Consider the following 17,670-nt stretch of genomic DNA (forward strand, 5'->3'; position numbering starts at 1 on the left):
AGAACTTAGAACTACCTAAACCGAAGGACATCACACACATCCATGCCCGAGGCATGATTCGAACCTGCGACGGTAGCGGTCGCGCGGTTCCAGACTGAAGCGCCTAGAACCGCTTGGCCACGCTGGCCGGCAGTTGTAACATCGTTTTGAGTGGTTGTTCACCAGTATTGTACACTCTTTGACGACGGTTGTCAGTTACATTCTGATGATGACCTTGTAAGCCGAAAACTGGGTAACGAATTAAATTAATGTTGTAGAACTTCCACAATTGTATCTTTGATTTGTAATGATAACTAAACAAATGTTGGAGTGAAGCCACTAAAGAGGAGATACGTCTCGTGGTGCAACCAGTCCTCCAGCAGGAGGCTCAGGGATACATGCTCTGTAAAAGCTGTCGACCAAGAAGTGTTTATCAAATTTATGGGTGTTCATGTTATTGCATGGACGAGGGATTTCAGCTGATGATATGTATGAGAAGAAGTACCACCACAGCTGTATCTTGAAAATGTGATGGAATAAAGATATTCTCAAGATACAGTTGTGGTGGTACTTTTTCTCAGATAAGTGTGTATTAGTTTTAACCATTTGAGTGACCGTTGAGAGAAATAAACTTTGTAATTAAGAGTAATGTGCTATTTCATGCTCACTTCCAGCGAAATGGCAAATGTGGACACATATTTTGTAAAATGGGTTCACTGCATGTCCTCTATGTAACGAGCCCTATATTTCTACGATTGATACATAGTTAGATAGTTTCTCGTTCCATGAATCATTTGCATACTAGATCGTAATGATGTGTAACTGGACGTTTTACATTCAAATTACAAATAGTTTTGTAAATTTCAGTACATACCCACCATTTAAATATACATATGGTTGTTCATAATTCCTATGCACAGCCTCTGCTACAAATAGAAGATGTCTAGGAGAAAATGTTTCTGTTTGTTCTCAAATTTTATATTTCTCTCTGCCAGAAAATATCATAAACTGGCTCAGTGATAACAAAATTTCATTTCAGCGTAGAGCAACCCTTATTGTGCTAAAGAAAACATTAATGTGGAGTAACGAATCTAGTTTTTTCTTCTGGTGTTGTAATTATGTACTTCACTGTTCCTCTTGAATTGCAGTGGGTTATTTACGACAAACAGGAATAAAATACTGTGAAGCAGCAGTTGAAACGGCTAACTCCTTTAACAGATGATTACTAGATGATCGTGGGTAAGCATCGCATATTACGCTTTTAGCAATGAAGGCTTCCTGTACTCCAAACATTATTGAACAACAATATGAAAAATGCGCCAACTTACTGATTTGTCTCTCAAGATGTGTTGCAATGATTGTGATTGATAACGTCGCTGGACGAACTTGTTCTAGGACTTCCAAAATGTGCTATTTACATTTCAAATTATAATCTATTTGGACACCGAAAAATTGTTACTATTTCCTCACTTTGTGTTACATATCTGATTGGAGTGATTAACGTACATTATCAGAAAAAATAACTAATTCTTCTTTCTGTACATTTGCCGATAAATCGTTTACTTATACGGGGAACAATAGCGAACTTAAGATTGAGCATACGTGATTTTTCCCCCAGTCAGAAGAATATCCCGATTACATTGCTAAAGTTATAGCTTTCCGTATTCTTTGCGTAGATTTGACATTATTCATTGATTGGGTACAGCATCAGTTGCGTAAGGCATCGGTTTGTCTGGGAGAAATGGCAAGGAGATTCAAACAAACAAAAACCATCGCTTAACATTTCCGGGCTGAGACGCCGTGGTCCATACATAAGACTCTCCCCTGACGTTTCGCCTTCGATTGCGGAAGGCATCCTCCGAGGACACTCGGCGACCTGCGTCGAGAACACTAATGAGCGCCGTATATAAAAGCCATCCAGAGGGCGCCGCTGTCAATCACGTGACGTCGGCTGTGCTATGATCTCTGATATTGCCAACTTTCTCAGTTGAAACTAATCGATTGTCACGTTGTTGCTGCAATGTTAACATCCACACCTTACCCAGCTTAATGCCTTCATCTTTTCTATTAAAATTATTGCAATGTTACGACAGAGGATTCACCAGACGCGGCGAACATTGGCGGAAACCAACAGTAAGCTATTTCAACTTCATATTCTCATTAGTAATACCATGCAGTATGATGATTGCAATAAGATTGACAACCTTACATTTAGCACTATGGAAGTAAGTGCAGAAATATCAGTGGTTAGACAAAGAGAGGAAGTTCGATAGCTTACAGATGATCACGACGGGAGACACAAGAGAGTATAATTCTCGGACAGTTATTAGCCTGTCAGACAAAGTCTTGACTGTAGAAGAAGTTTCAGTACTTGCTAAGGGTGGAAATTTTGCAGTGACGCCCCGAAGTGTCCCCATGGAAGATATTGTGGCTAATGTTTAGGCAGGTATCCGTCAGCTGTCACAGCAGTGCGCTGATATTATTAGAATGGTTGTTGTTGTTGTTGTGGTCTTCAGTCCTGAGACTGGTTTCATGCAGCTCTCCATGCTACTCTATCCTGTGCAAGCTTCTTCATCTCCCAGTACCTACTGCAATCTACGTCCTTCTGAATCTGCTTAGTGTATTCATCTCTTGGTCTCCCTCTACGATTTTTACCCTCCACGCTGCCCTCCAATACTAAATTGGTGATCCCTTGGTGCCTCAGAACATGTCCTACCAACCGATCCCGTCTTCTGGTCAAGTTGTGCCACAAACGTCTCTTCTCCCCAATCCTATTCAATACTTCCTCATTAGTTATGTGATCTACCCATCTAATCTTCAGCATTCTTCTGTAGCACCACATTTCGAATGCTTCTATTCTCTTCTTGTCCAAACTATTTATCGTCCATGTTTCACTTCCATACATGGCTACACTCCATACAAATGCTTTCAGAAATGACTTCCTGACACTTAAATCTATACTCGATGTTAACAAATTTTTCTTCTTCAGAAACGCTTTCCTTGACATTGCCAGTCTACATTTTATATCCTCTCTACTTCGACCATCATCAGTTATGTTGCTCCCCAAATAGCAAAACTCCTTTACTATTTCAAGTGTCTCATTTCCTAATCTAATTCCCTCAGCATCACCCGACTTAATTCGAGTACATTCCATTATCTCCGTTTTGCTTTTGTTGATGTTCATCTTATATCCTCCTTTCAAGACACTGTCCATTCCGTTCAACTGTTCTTCCAAGTCCTTTGCTGTCTCTGACAGAATTACAATGTCATCAGCGAACTTCAAAGTTTTTATTTCTTCTCCATGGATTTTAATACCTTCTCCGAATTTTTCTTTTGTTTCCTTTACTGCTTGCTCAATATACAGATTGAACAACATCGGGGAGAGGCTACAACCCTGTCTTACTCCCTTCCAAACCACTGCTTCCCTTTCATACCCCTCGACTCTTATAACTGTCAGCTGGTTTCTGTACAAATTGTAAATAGCCTTTCGCTCCCTGTATTTTACCCCTGCCACCTTTAGAATTTGAAAGAGAGTATTCCAGTCAACATTGTCAAAAGCTTTCTCTAAGTCTACAAATGCTAGAAACTTAGGTTTGCCTTTCCTTAATCTTTCTTCTAAGATATGTCGTAAGGTCAGTATTGCCTCACGTGTTCCAGTGTTTCTACGGAATCCAAACTGATCTTCCCCGAGGTTGGCTTCTACTAGTTTTTCCATTCGTCTGTAGAATGGTAAGAGCTAGAATCTTGTGCACTTGTAAGCCACCTAATAGTAATCTTTCACAGGCACAAAGAACGGCACTAAGGGACATCAACGCAGATGAAAACATTATCGTGCTTTCGGCAGATAAAGGCAACGCTACTGTCGTAATGAAGAATAAAGATTATCATGAAAAAATCATGGACATTTTGGATCCCAACAATTACAAACAACTTCAGAAGGATCCGACATCAAGGATTTTGAAAATGACCAATCAATTGGTGAAAACGTCTTCCCTCCCTTCAGTCGACAAGAAGCAACTCTTTAAATCAGAAGCTTACTCGCCCAGACTCTATGGTTTACCCAAGGTACATAAACCGCTGGTCCCTTTGAGACCTATAGTCAGCGCAATAGGGTCTCCCGCCCACGAATTAGCTGGACACCTTGCCCCGCTGTTGAAACCTTATGTTGGTGGAACTGACAGTCATGTTAAAAATTCATATCACTTCATCGATATTATTAAGAAAATCAGTGTGGGCGCTAATGATATCGTGGTCAGATTTGATGTGGTGTCGCTGTTTACCATGAACCAGGTGAATGAAGCGATCACATGTATAGCGGACATTTTTCCTAGTGATATTTTGGCATTATTCAGACATTGAACTACAACAACTTATTTTCAATATAATAATGTTTTTTTATGAAAAGATTGATGGGGTGGCTATGGGAAGTCCTCTTAGTCCAGCGGTGGCTAGCTAGTTTGTGGAGAACTTTGAACAAATTGCGCTGCAAACAACTAGAAAAAGACCAGCCAGATGGTATTGTTATATAGACGATACATTTGTTATATGGAGCCATGGGGAAGAGGAACTGGATGCCTTCCTGTCACATCTGAATAGTTTTAATCCAAGAATTCGATTGACTATGGAAAAGGAAATCGATGGTCACCTGAACTTCTTAGATGTGACTGTAATCAAACAAGAGACCGGTTCATTGGGTCATAAGGTTTTCAGAAAAGACACACACACACACTGATCGTTACCTGTAGAAAGATTCTAACCTCCACCCAAGACAGAAAAGAGGGGTGATTAAAACATTAATAGACAGAGCGCACAAAATATTTGAACCAACTCACTTAGATGCTGAGATTGAACACCTTAGAGCGACCTTCAAGAAGAGAAATAGATCGTGCACTACGCCCTAGACTGGCAACTAGAACGGATCGACACCAACCCAAGGGGAACGTGTTCTTACCTTTCATCAGTAAGGTCACTGATCGTATAGGAAAAATTTTAAGCAAGTACGTGGTGGAAACTGTTTTCAGACCCACTACGAAAAGAAAAGAATGTTTAAACTCAGCAAAAGATAAACGACATCCTCTAGCTACACCAGGTATCTATAAAATTCCGTGCAGTTGTGGAAAGGTCTATATAGGCACAACGAAAAGAAGCATCAACACCCGTCGGGGCGAACGTAACAGGAATTGCCGCCCCGCCTCGGACATATCGATAAATCGGCTGTAGCGGAACATGTGTTTCAGGGAGGTGATCATGAAATAAAGTTTAATGAGACTACCGTCATAGCAAAGACGTCGCATTATTATGCACGAATGTACAGAGAGACCATTGAGATTGCCAAAAACTGCAATAATTTTAATATAAAAGATGAAGGCATTAAGCTGGGTAAGATATGGATGTCAACATTGCAGCAACAGCGAGACAATCGATTAGTTTCAATGGAGAAAGTTGGCAATATCAGACATCATAGCACAGCTGACGTCACGTGTTTGAAAGCGGCGCCCTCTGGATGGCTTATATATATACGGCGCTCACTAGTGCTCTCGATACAGTTCGCCGATGGTCCTCGGAGGATGCCTTCCGCAGTCGAAGGCGAAACGTCACGGGAGAGTCTTATGTATGGACCACGGCATCTCAGCCCGGAAATGTTAAGTGATGACAACACCTGCCGTGAAAGCCTTCATTCCATTGTCAAACAAAAACCATTCCAACCTTCCTGTGTTACCACTGAGGGCTGCTACTACTACATTCACAGTTACCCGTTCCCCGGCAGCATGGTGCATTAGATACATTCCCCTCTGGGAGCAGTGCTGGCTACTTACCACACTTTCCGTGGTGGCGTAATGCCAGCTGTGTGTCGCCCAGACGGCAGGCGGCGGCGTGCAGCTCGCACTCCGAGCCGTAGTCCCTACCGTCGGAGCCGCAGACGTGGGACCCAGACCCCGACCTGGAGCCCGGAGCTGGCGGCGGAGGGCAGGAGAGGCATCGGCACGTCGCGGCGCCCCCAGACACCTGGCAGCGCGACCACGGCCCGCACTCCAGGGACTCGCACGGGTCCGCCACCGTCTCCTCTTCTGCAAACGAACGCACGCGTCACCATGTCCGAACACTTCAGTGCTACAGTACGTGCTATTAACTGCTCTACAGACAAATGAGCACTCCAGTAAACAGTGTCAATTAGTGCTTAGATGTGCACTAGGGTACGGGAAGGGGAAGAGGGGAGACTTGTTGCCACCCTACTGGAATTTTGGTGCAGACTTTTTATTAATTACTGAATTCTTTGGTACATCTTGCAATCATTACGTACGACTGCCGATTTACAATTGCCGACAGCATCGAGAAATACTGCAGCTCTAGCAATCACTATACAGCGTGTTAAGGGCATAAGTGCGGAGACTGTGATCATTGGTACTTCAACTCGTACGAAATTGTGTTAGTTGTACTTTCTCTGCATCTAACAGTTTTCCCGCAAACACGTAATGTGATTCACTACCTGATGTTTTAAGTTTGATCGTAACAGCACCATAAAGTGGAATACATCTGTCAGTGTAGACTAACTGTTTTGCGTCCACGCATCCACACTTCAGTACCTGACCTGCTGCTCAGGGGAAAATAAGCGTTAATAGCTTGCTCTTGACATACATACTAGTAAGTGATAACCAACCTAAAAACATACTCATCCTTGTAGTCTAATTATTAGCCTGCAAATGTAGTTAATACTGGTGTTAAGTGGTTTAGTATACTGCCCTCAGTCACAAACATAAGTATTTGTGATTATACTCATAACACTTTGTATAGCTTGATCAAGGTGGTTGGTGGTTTACAGCGCTAACCACAAATTCATCCGCACCCTTGTTTGAAATTTACGGACGAGGCTTGTGGAAACCTATCAAAAATAACAAGATACTTGAAATCAAGATTTATCCCCAGACAAGTACTCAAATTCGACCTCTGCCATTGTTAGATTTATACAAGACTAACCATAAAAGTCGGACGAAGCACTGAAGAACTACTTGGTAAAATCGAGGATAGTATACCAGTACAGACACAGCTCGAAAGGTGACAGATGCCTGTGGCTGGGAGACCGACCGAGCCCCTCTCACACGCAACATGTTGGAAAGAATTCCTGTCATCATACAAAATCTTAAAACACAAATCACACTTGCCTCAATATTAAAAGACAGGGAAGCTCCTCTGGGAGACCCAAATCACGAGGGGACATAAAACGCAGTCCATTGAAATTTAAAATACGTCGTATCGACAGCTGTGTTCCACATGTGTCGACGGGCACCGTCCTATTCGAAGCCTTGTAAGGGCTAGTTCTTCAGGAGGTTGTGATCGAAGCAGGTAAGCCACGGTCGTACTGAACGTTTCAATGAACGCTGCTTATTATCCTCCCATCCAGCCACTGTAAGAAGAAGAAGAAGAAGAAGAAGAAGAAGAAAAACAAATGCTCATAGTTTTAAGGTACGCGTTTTATAGCCCACGTTTACGTTTGCTGGATGCGTTCCCACCATTAGTTGTGATACCAGCTCTATAATCAACATAACAGCGTTGTACGTCCCTGTCATCCGTCCTCAGTTTCCACAATGACGCACTACCTCCTTCACCCACAGTGGAATCACAACAGTTGTTTACCATTTGTTTATAGAAAAACGAAACCCGTGATTGCTTGCTGACTGCCCCATTTGTTTATAGAAAAACAAAACCCGTGATTGCTTGCTGACTGCGTAATTAGATTTACATGACAGAGCTGTTGTAGCACACTAGAAAGATGACTAGTGTACTACGTTGTAGGTGTGTACATCCGTACTTAGTTCCAAACACGTCACTCGAAGCAAGAAAAGACGATTCTCTGCGCTAGGAGAGAGGGAAAAAAATGAGTGAAATTTCGAGATCGGAAAAATGTGCTCTCCTGGACCGGTACCTCATCGAAGTCAAGTGCTGCAGTACAGGGCCGCATAGGGTCTCAGAGCTACGAATTCTGTATTCAAGTTGGCATTCTGCACATTAACGTCTGAAACTGGAGAAATTATGACCTTCGTGCAGTCCCACGCTGCTAACCGTTGATTCTACCGGCCAGAGGATGGTTTTGGAAGATTCCCCACATTCATCTTATCTGATACTGGCCCTGGGCAGCGTTTTACCTACTCAGCAAAAAAAGTTTAACACTTAGAAAAAGTTTCGTTCAAATTCACTTATGCCAGTGAAGGATAGAAATAGTAATATTTATGAAATATTCAGCCAGTTCTTGGAGGAACATAGTCATATTAGTAACTTGAATGCAACGTATTAATGTTCAACAATAATATTTATGTAATAGTTCGTTATGAACCGGCTTTCGGACTTAGGCCGTCGTCGAACAACCTAATAAACATAATAAATTATCTGACAGTGACCTAAGAAGTTGGAAGTCGGTTCATAACGAATAATTAAATAAATATTATTGTGGAACATTAATACGTTGTATTGAATTTATTAAAAATAGTACCCATGAAATTAAGGGAAAAAATCTATTAACGTGAACGTATATAACGTTTTATAAGTAGTTATGGAAGGCAGCATAGTGAAATAAGCCTCTTTTAAAGTTTATTCCCTGTTTATTCTTTTCGAGGGTTATTAATATGACATTTTTGTTGACATCCATCAGGATTTTCTCAGTCGTTTCAACGCTCTCTTACATCACATTTTTAATTTTCAGTTATGGGAGTATGAATAAAATATTGTTTAGAATGTTTAACTACTGGTGCCTCTGTTACATAACTCATTGGATATTCTGAATTCAATCGTATTGGAATGCAATTTCTGCTCGTTGTATTAAAAAGATGGCATCCATATTCAAATTAATAACATAAAAGTATGTATTTTGCATATACTATTGAAATATGCTTCTTTGATCAACTCATGTGTGTTAGCTTACGAGGTCTTGTTTTGCCTGGGCTGCTGTTGCATGGTTTTCATATTTTCAATGTTGTCTTGCCCCTTGTTTAACTATGTATTACGGCAATGAGTACCAATTTTCGAAATGGCTTACAATTTCCTGGTTAAATAGCATGTATGTCATGTGAAGTTGTTGCGATAGGTATTTTTCCACCGTAAAGACGGTCCATGATCGAAACCGTCAGTGAATAAATGTGCTGCAAGACAGCACATTGTTTGTCGCGCATTTCTTTAAAACCTCGTTTGGCCCCAGAAGAGCTGAGTGCACCAGTACCAGACCTCTAATTGATGTGTTCAGTCCATAAAGCGCATCGTTGTATTTGGTTTCCTCGCATCATTTCTTATATGACGGTTCCTATTTAACTAGTTTGTTTTTGTTATTCTCTGTGCCACTACTACTCATTTCCTTTCCTGTTCCAGTCGCAAGTAGACTGAGTGAAAATCGACTATCTATATGCCTCTGTACGAACCATGATTTCTCATATCTTATCTTCGTGGTTCTTACGCGAAGTGTAAGTTGGCGACAGTAGAACCGTTCTACAGTCAGCATCAAAGGTCGGCTCTCTAGATTTTCTCAATAGTGTTCCTCGAAAAGGAAGTCGCCTCCTCTCCTGTGATTCCCATTTGATTTTCCGAAGTTCTTCCGTAAAACCTACGTGTTTTTCGACCCTATCGATAACAAATCTAGCAACATGCCTTTGCAATGCTTGGATGTTTACCTTTAAGTCGAAATGGTGCGGAACCCAAACACTCAAATAGCACTCAACTATGGGTCGCACTAGTGAACTATGTGCGGTCTCCTTTCCAGAAAAACCACACTTTCTTCAAATTCTCCCTGTAATCCGAAGTCGACCATTCGCCCTACCTTCTACAAGCGTCTCACACCCATTCCACTTCATACGGATTTGCACCGTTACGCCTGAATATTTAATCGAATTGACTGTGTCAAGTAGCACACAACTAATGCTGTATTCGAACATTGTGTGACAGCTTTTTCTACTCATCTGCATTAACTTACATTTCTCTATATTTAGCGCTAGCTTCTATTCGTTACACGAACTAGAAATTTTGTCTAAGTCATCTTGTGTCGTCCTGAAGTCATTCAACGATGGTACCCTCCCTCACATCACAGTACCTGGCGATTACTGCCCGCCCTGTCCGCCAGATCATGTACGTTTATAGAAAATAACAGCGGTCCTAATACACATCCCTGAGGCACTCACGACGCTAGCTTTGTCTCTGATGAATACTCGCCGTCGAGGACAACATAGTGGGTTCTGTTACTTCGAGTAACTCACATATCTATTTCACATGCTGTTAACAGTCGGCAGTGTGTCACTGTATTAAATGCTTTACATAGGAATATGGAAACCGCCTGCTGCCCATTATCCATAGTTCGCTGGATATCATATGAAAAAAACATGAAACTGATTTCCGCAAGAGCGATTCTTTCTAAAACCGTACTAATTTATGGACAGTAGCTTTTCCCTCTCAAGGAAATTTATGATATTCGAACAGAAAATATGTTGAAAGATTCTGCAGCAAACCTACGTTAACAATAATAGTCTATAATTTTGCGTCTCAGTTCTTTTACGCTTCTTATATACAGATGTCACTTTGCGCTGGGTTAGAGATTCGCGATAAATGCTAGGTAAGTAAGGGGCGAATGCTGGAGGGTACTATTTGCGAGACCGAATTGGTATTCCATCACGACCTAGCGACTTATTCGCTTTCGACTCTTTCAGTTCTTTCTCTACACCTGCGATGAATATTATTATGTCCTCCATGCGGGACTCTGTGCGATGTATGTTCGTACGATTCTCCTGCGTGTACGATTTCTTAAACCCGGAATTTAAAACTTCGGCTTTCGTTTTGCTATCTTCTACGGCCACATCAGCCCCTTTTAGCGATTATAAGTAGGACCCGAATTCTCTCGGTTTCTCGGCGTAATCATTTGCTAAGATGTGACGCTGGTAGTTATAAGCTTCCCGCCTTGATTTGTTTAGGGCAGTACAATTTCTTACCTTTCAAAATTTGTTATTTATTTTACACGCGAAATTGAACAGTATGTTTTTAGTACATATGTGGAAGACATCACAATTGTGATTATTCAGGGTCGAGTGCCACTTTTCGCACCATGCAGATGTCTAGTCTAACCCAATTTAAAGTGAATTTTGACGGTCTGATGACTTACTTCACGGTAAACGACAGCATCATCAGGGAACAATGTACGAAGTCCGCTCAGACTGTCAACAACCGTTTATATAGATTAAAGGTAACTAAGGGCCTGTAACAGTTCCTTGGGGAACCTCAGATATCACTTTAGTTTCATAAAATGACTTTCTGGCACCTGCAATCTTTTTGACAGGAAATAATGCTAATAGGCAAGTAATTTTATTAGAATCCGTCTGGGAGGAAAAGGGTCAAAAGCCTACTCGAAACATAGATATGAGGAATAAGCTGAGATTGCAAGTCGATGGTACTCATTACTTCATGTGAATAAAGAATTATTTGTATTTGGGAAGATAGTTATTTCATGAATCCGAGATGACAGCACATCAAAAGACACGTTAGTACTAGGGCCACAGCAGTGGTGAGGAGTTTTGTCAGTGAGGATTGCATACATTCAGGGGCAAGCATACCTTCAGGGGCAAACTTGAGTGATTTATGACCTTAACCTATGGTTATGCTAATTGATTTATTACTTCCTGGGCATAATCAATCTTAAGAACCACCAACCCCTCCCACTCCACCTCTCCCTTCCCCACTGCTCTGGAAAATCCTCAGCCCTCACCTCTCCCTCTGGCAGATACAAGCACACTTTTGGTATAAAATTAAATGCCTATTGAATTAAATCGATCAAATAATTGAGTATTTACTTTTATTACTCCGATAAAAAGTTGTTAATCAGATGACAGTGTATCGATTGCAGGTAGCTTCTTGGATGATGACAGTTTCCCCTCTCTATCTCTCTATCTCTACCTACAGAGTGCGCATCCCTGGGAGCATCATTTATAGATGAACAGTCAACAAGTTATATATCAAATCCGCATAAATTTCATTCAAGGTAATTGGTGTTTGCTGGACAATTATTGCTCCCACATAAACTGATCGGTTGACTGCTAGGTGATAGTCTCTCTGACCTCTGAGCGTTCGGTTCCGCTGGCATACGGATGCTGAGGAATGGGTGCGCAGCTACCGGCGAAGCTGATACGTGTGCAGATCTCTCCTGACCAGCGCTGGCGAGACGAAGCAACGTCCCTGCCGGCGGCAGAAGGCGTGACTGCGGGAGCTGGCGGACGGCGTCCTCTTCACGTTCGCTACTCTATGAGATTGGTTGGATATTGTCGCCTGGTGTGTTAAGTGGAAACATTGCGGTGGAGGAGCATGCTTGAGTTCTTAGACATCGGTGCATACAAGACCTCAGATATATTCAATGCTACAATCTACTTAATTACTTGGTTTGTATAACGTTTGCATCTGATAGTCAATCGTTGAAAACGTGTTTTTATTATGACGAAGGATCATTGTAAGGTGGAAGTGATTCACCCCTGTAAATCGTTCAACAATTAATTTTATAGAATTGTGGAAATGGATTATGTCCCTCTATATCTAAATCAGTTCTCCCTTGGTCCCCAGCATTACCCAATAGGAACACATTATTCTGAGGAGAGATGGAAACCTCCTGCATGTTTGGAGATGTTGGTTCAGGGTGGGGGAGTGGCTATCTACGTAAAACACTAGTATTCCATTTGAGTCCATAGACGTATCACGATACTGTACTGAACAGATATTTGAATGTTGTGCAGCGGTAGCTGAATTTAGTGAAACTAAACTTCTAATTGTTCTTGTTTATAGGTCCCGTAACTCCTACTTCAGAGCATTTCTGCTCAAGCCCGAGAGGGTTCTTGATTCACTTTGTAGGAAGTACCAGAAACTAGTTATAAGTGGTGATTTCAATATAAATTTTGTATCTGATGGTGCAAGGAAAAGGAAGTTGGTGGATCCCCTAAATTCATATGATCCGATGCAGATTGTGTTTTTTTTTTCAACTAGGGTACAGGGGAACAGTAACACAGCAATAGACAATATTTTTATGCGTTCTTCATTACTAGATAGGCGTTCTGTTAGTAAAGGCGTGAATGGCTTTTCAGATCATGATGCACCAATTTTAACACTAAAATGCTTTTGTACTCAAACCAATGTCATACATAATTACAAACTATGTAGGACACTTAATCCAATAGCAATGGAGAGTTTTTTAAACCTTGTCAAGGAGCAAGGGTGGCAGGATGTTTATAGTGCCGATAACATAAATGATAAATACAATGCTTTCCTTAACACATTTGTCATGCTATGGGTGATTTCCCAGAGTGGAAGGGGTTAATTATTTAATAGATTCAATTAATTAGTCAATAGTGTGCTTGTATAGGAGAGGGGGAGTGGAGAGTAGTTGGTGATTTCTCAGAAGGAAGGGGATTTATCAGAAGTATGTATTATCCCCAGGGGGTCATAAATCAATCTGCAGAGGTCGTAAATCAATTAATATAACAATAGGTCATGATCATAAATCAATTAGGTTTGCCCTTGAATGTATGCCACCTGCACTAAAGAGAACCGTCCCCCCCCCCCCCCCCCCCCCCCACCACCACTGTTGCTCTACTGCTCACGTTTTCTTCATTGTTGCGACCCTCAGAATAATAATTTGTTAGTATGTTGGCCACAGTAACTACCTCAGATAATCTATCTTTGTGCATGCAACGATGTCATGATATACAGCACATTGATGCTATAATCACTGAAGATAAAATTATCGGCCCTTAACTTGCACAGCCTGCCCATATTTCATTTCGTACTTCCCAGCTTCTGTAAAACAATCACACTCTGATTCATAGCACTTCGCCCTCATCTTTGTAAATGATCATAATGAAATTTTATTACAAGACTGTGTGGTCTTCAGCTCTGACATTATACAGCCAATTTCAAGTTTTAGTAGTGCTAAACACTATCGTTTTGGTGTTATATCTCATAATACGACTGAGATTCGTACATAAATGTACTACAGAATCTGCCTTGACGTTATTCAAGAATCATACATTCTATAGTGTGACACCATGGAAAATGTGTATCTTAAAGGCAGAACCAGGACGTAAATTCAGATTCCCTGGTTCAAGATATTTATTGATTCGGCGAATTCATTAGGCTGATGTAAGTGTGACAAATATCTTACAAAACAAATTAGACAAATTTCTCTAAAATCACTAGTCGAAGAACGACGCTTAAAAATCCTTAGCAGAATCTTGAACCGAAGACATTGGTACTTTGAGTTATGAAATGTAGGTAAATACCGAGACACGTTGATTGCGACTGTCGTTAATAACAATAAGTAAAAGGAATTTGTTTTATCTTTACTAATATTGTTCTATGAAAACTAAAGTTTCGTTTCACTGATGGTTTTACCTTTTGAGTTTGCATTATGCTATGGTAGAAGTTGATTGTATCAGCAGTTAATGCATAAGTGAGCTAATGCTTGGCGGTTATGCCTAATTTACAACTTCCCAATGAATACGTTATTTGACAATGTCCGTAATTACTCTTCATTAGCAGCATCTCTCGATCAATAATCCGATATGTATAACGAGCCAGAGCGTCCGCCATACGGAATTTGGTCTCTCCGCAATTCTCTCTGTCGATTAACGAGTGCCGAGTAATTAGACCTCCATTATATCGTCACTCACAAAATACCAAATCAGCCTTCTAGCGGAAGTCTCTACTATTCTCGGTTGCTGTTGACCTTATTAAGGGGCATGTAACGGAATTTCTATTTTCTATCCGAAGGCGACATATTCTGATTATTGTTATGTTTTCACCTATTGGCCTGTAAATATTGTCGTAGAAATTCACAATTCTAAAGTAGTTAGAATTCCCCTGGGCCGTCTTCGAGACTCTGTCTGCGACACAGCTCAGACGACTTTCAGTTTTGTTACTGTGCTTAGTTCATTTTATCTAGGTGTGTCGCAAGCGAGATTTAGTAGCAGAATAATATACAACAGTCAAATTTTCATTTCATATTGGCACAGTTGGGACGATGCTTGAGAAATTAATGGGTCATGCACCCAGAGCTTTGGCCAATTGGCAGAATAGAAATTTGTTTAAGCTTTGAAGAATTCAAAAGATTCAAGGTTGAAAAAGTGTGACTGTCTTAATTATTTGACATGCTTTGCAAATTTCCATGTTTCGTTCTACTCAGATAAATCATAACGTACTGTTGTCGCATTAATGTGCCCCCTTTTCAGAAGCCTGCATAACAACCTTTTGCAGCTTGAACCACTGCGAGAAGTGATGGAGAGAGTCACTGAGATTATGGAAGGTGCCAATAGGAATATGGTTCCATACTGACTACAGTGTCATGGCCAAATGCGCTAGGTTTCTCTGTTAAGGATACACGTGTCCATCCCGAATCGAGGTGGTCCCATAGATACTCGATTGGCCTTAAATCCGGGGCGTTTTGTGGCCAGGGGAGAACGGACAACGCATCCTGGTACTCTAAACATGGGAATACAATACGAGCCGTATCACATGTTCTGTCGTCTTCGGGTAGATGTAGTTATACTGAGGAAAGACGAACTACATGTAGAGCTGGACAGGGTCGCCAAGGAAAGATGCATATTTTGTGTTGGTTCATTGTGCCTTCCAGAATAACGAAACCGCCCAGGAAATGAGACGAAAACATTTCTCATATCATGGCGCCCCCTCCTTCGCCCTGAACACTTCCGAAGGAGGAAGCTTTGGCGTCATCCAAATGGAAACCTACTTGTTTTCTACGTTATGTTGATGACACGTTCGTGATCTGGCCCTATGGAAGGGACAAGCTCCGAGACTTCCTTACATACCTGAACTCCATACATCCAAACATCAAATCCACTTTGGAGACAGAATCAGAAGGAAGATTACCATTCATGGACGTCATGGTCAAAAGAAGAGCGCATGGCACCCTGGGCCACGGGATATACAGGAAGAAAACTTGCACCGATCTGTATTTGCATGCGGATAGCTGCCACCACCCTGCGCAGAGGAATGGGGTGCTAAAAACACTGGTGCACAGGGCGCGCACCATCTCTGACGCAGAGATCTGCCCCAAGAGCTGGAACACCTCAAAACTGTATTCCAGAAAAACAGGCACTCGGAATGGCAGATCAGACGCGCTCTCCGCCCCACCTCTACAGTACAGCGGGTGGAGACTGTCTATATACAGTATACTGGCGCACTATTGAGGAAACACCGAGTAGGAACTGTCTTTTGCCCACCAAATAATACACGAGCATTATTGGGAAGTGTCAAAGACGATCTCGGTTTGCGGAAGGCCGCCATATACCAGATTCCGTGTCAATATTGGACAGACAATGTGCACCATCGAAGATCGTTGCCGAGAGCATCACTCGACTTCGGTACCCCAACATGTCAGCTGTCGCAGAGCACTCTTTGTTCGAAAATCACTAAATGTACCACCAACATACCAGAGTCTTGGCACAGACATCTAAATTTTGGGACAGCGTCAGAGAGGATTTCGAAATTCGTACCAGAGATGGACTCATCAACCGAGATTGCGGCTACAACCTCAGCAGGGTATGGGTACCAGCATTGAGTCTAATTAAAAAGACGCTCATCAAAGGAAACGAACGCTCGACTAGGGCGGACGAGGCAAGTAAACCGACGCCACCACAGACGGCGACGCCAGCGTCTCAGCGACCGCTGACGCGCTGGCGCGGACTGCGGAGAGAACGCCTCGCGAGGGGAGGCGATTTAAGACGGCCGCCGGCCCTCAGGAGCTCAGTTCGTCAGCGCACCTGACGACTTCGACATGTCTGTTGACCGAAATATTGTGCCCGTTGCACACTATGGACCGGCAGTACACCCGTGTACTGTTCGAACTTCCGAATATTTTTGCAGGGTGGCTGCTTTCAGACGTTTCACGCCATACACGCCAACGGCCATCTGTCCGGAAGAGCATGGAACAAGATTCACATGAAGGTGACTTGTCACCACTCAGTGGATGTCTAGTTGCGATATTGGTGTCCAATTTCCAGCCTTCGTCGTCGATAACAGCAGTCGGCATGGTAGCATGAACCAAGGGCCTGCTGCAGAGGGCCATACGCAGTTACGTTACCTGAATGGTCATCCGGGAGGCGCTGTTGATAGCGCCTTCTTTCATCCGGGCGGTCAGTTCTTCGACAGTTGCACGTCTGCTCGAACGAACAAATCTCCGCAAACGTCGTTCACTTCTGTAGTGTATGGCCGGTGGTGCACCACAGTGGCCTCAGCTACTGTTTTGGACGTCCTTTTGCCCTGCACTTTGAACTTTGGTTCAAATGGCTCTGAGCGCTATGGGACTTAACTTCTGAGGTCATCAGTCCCCTATAACTTAGAACTACTTAAACCTAACTAACCTAAGGACATCACACACATCCATGTCCGAGGTAGGATTCGAACCTGCGACCGCAGCGGTCACGCGGTTCCAGAATGTAGCGCCTAGAACTGCACGGCCACCCCGGCCGGCGCACTGTGAACTTTAACGATGGTGGTATGCGAATAGATTACAGACTTAGTCGGTTTGGAAAAACTCCACCCTTAGCCCTAAAACGAATAATCAAGCCCTTTTGGATGTCAGATAAATCGCTCTGTATCCGCATTACGATGACGACTGCGCTGTTATCCTTGTCCTCTGGACATGCTTTATATCCCTCCATTGCTAGTGCT

The 17,670-nt window shown here is 42.3% G+C and overlaps 1 protein-coding gene across 1 annotated transcript in view; it reads right to left on the minus strand.

Moving 5' to 3' along the window:
- The window catches only part of LOC124594003 (agrin-like), a 197,689-nt gene that overhangs the window by 160,231 nt on the left and 19,788 nt on the right, over positions 1-17,670 (minus strand). The window contains exon 2 of the mRNA XM_047132354.1: positions 5,796-6,047. Within this exon, the coding sequence (XP_046988310.1) occupies positions 5,796-6,047 (252 nt within the window). The remainder of the gene's footprint in view (positions 1-5,795; positions 6,048-17,670) is intronic.

Source organism: Schistocerca americana, chromosome 2 (genome assembly GCF_021461395.2).
Source record: "Schistocerca americana isolate TAMUIC-IGC-003095 chromosome 2, iqSchAmer2.1, whole genome shotgun sequence".
Lineage (NCBI taxonomy): Eukaryota > Metazoa > Arthropoda > Insecta > Orthoptera > Acrididae > Schistocerca > Schistocerca americana.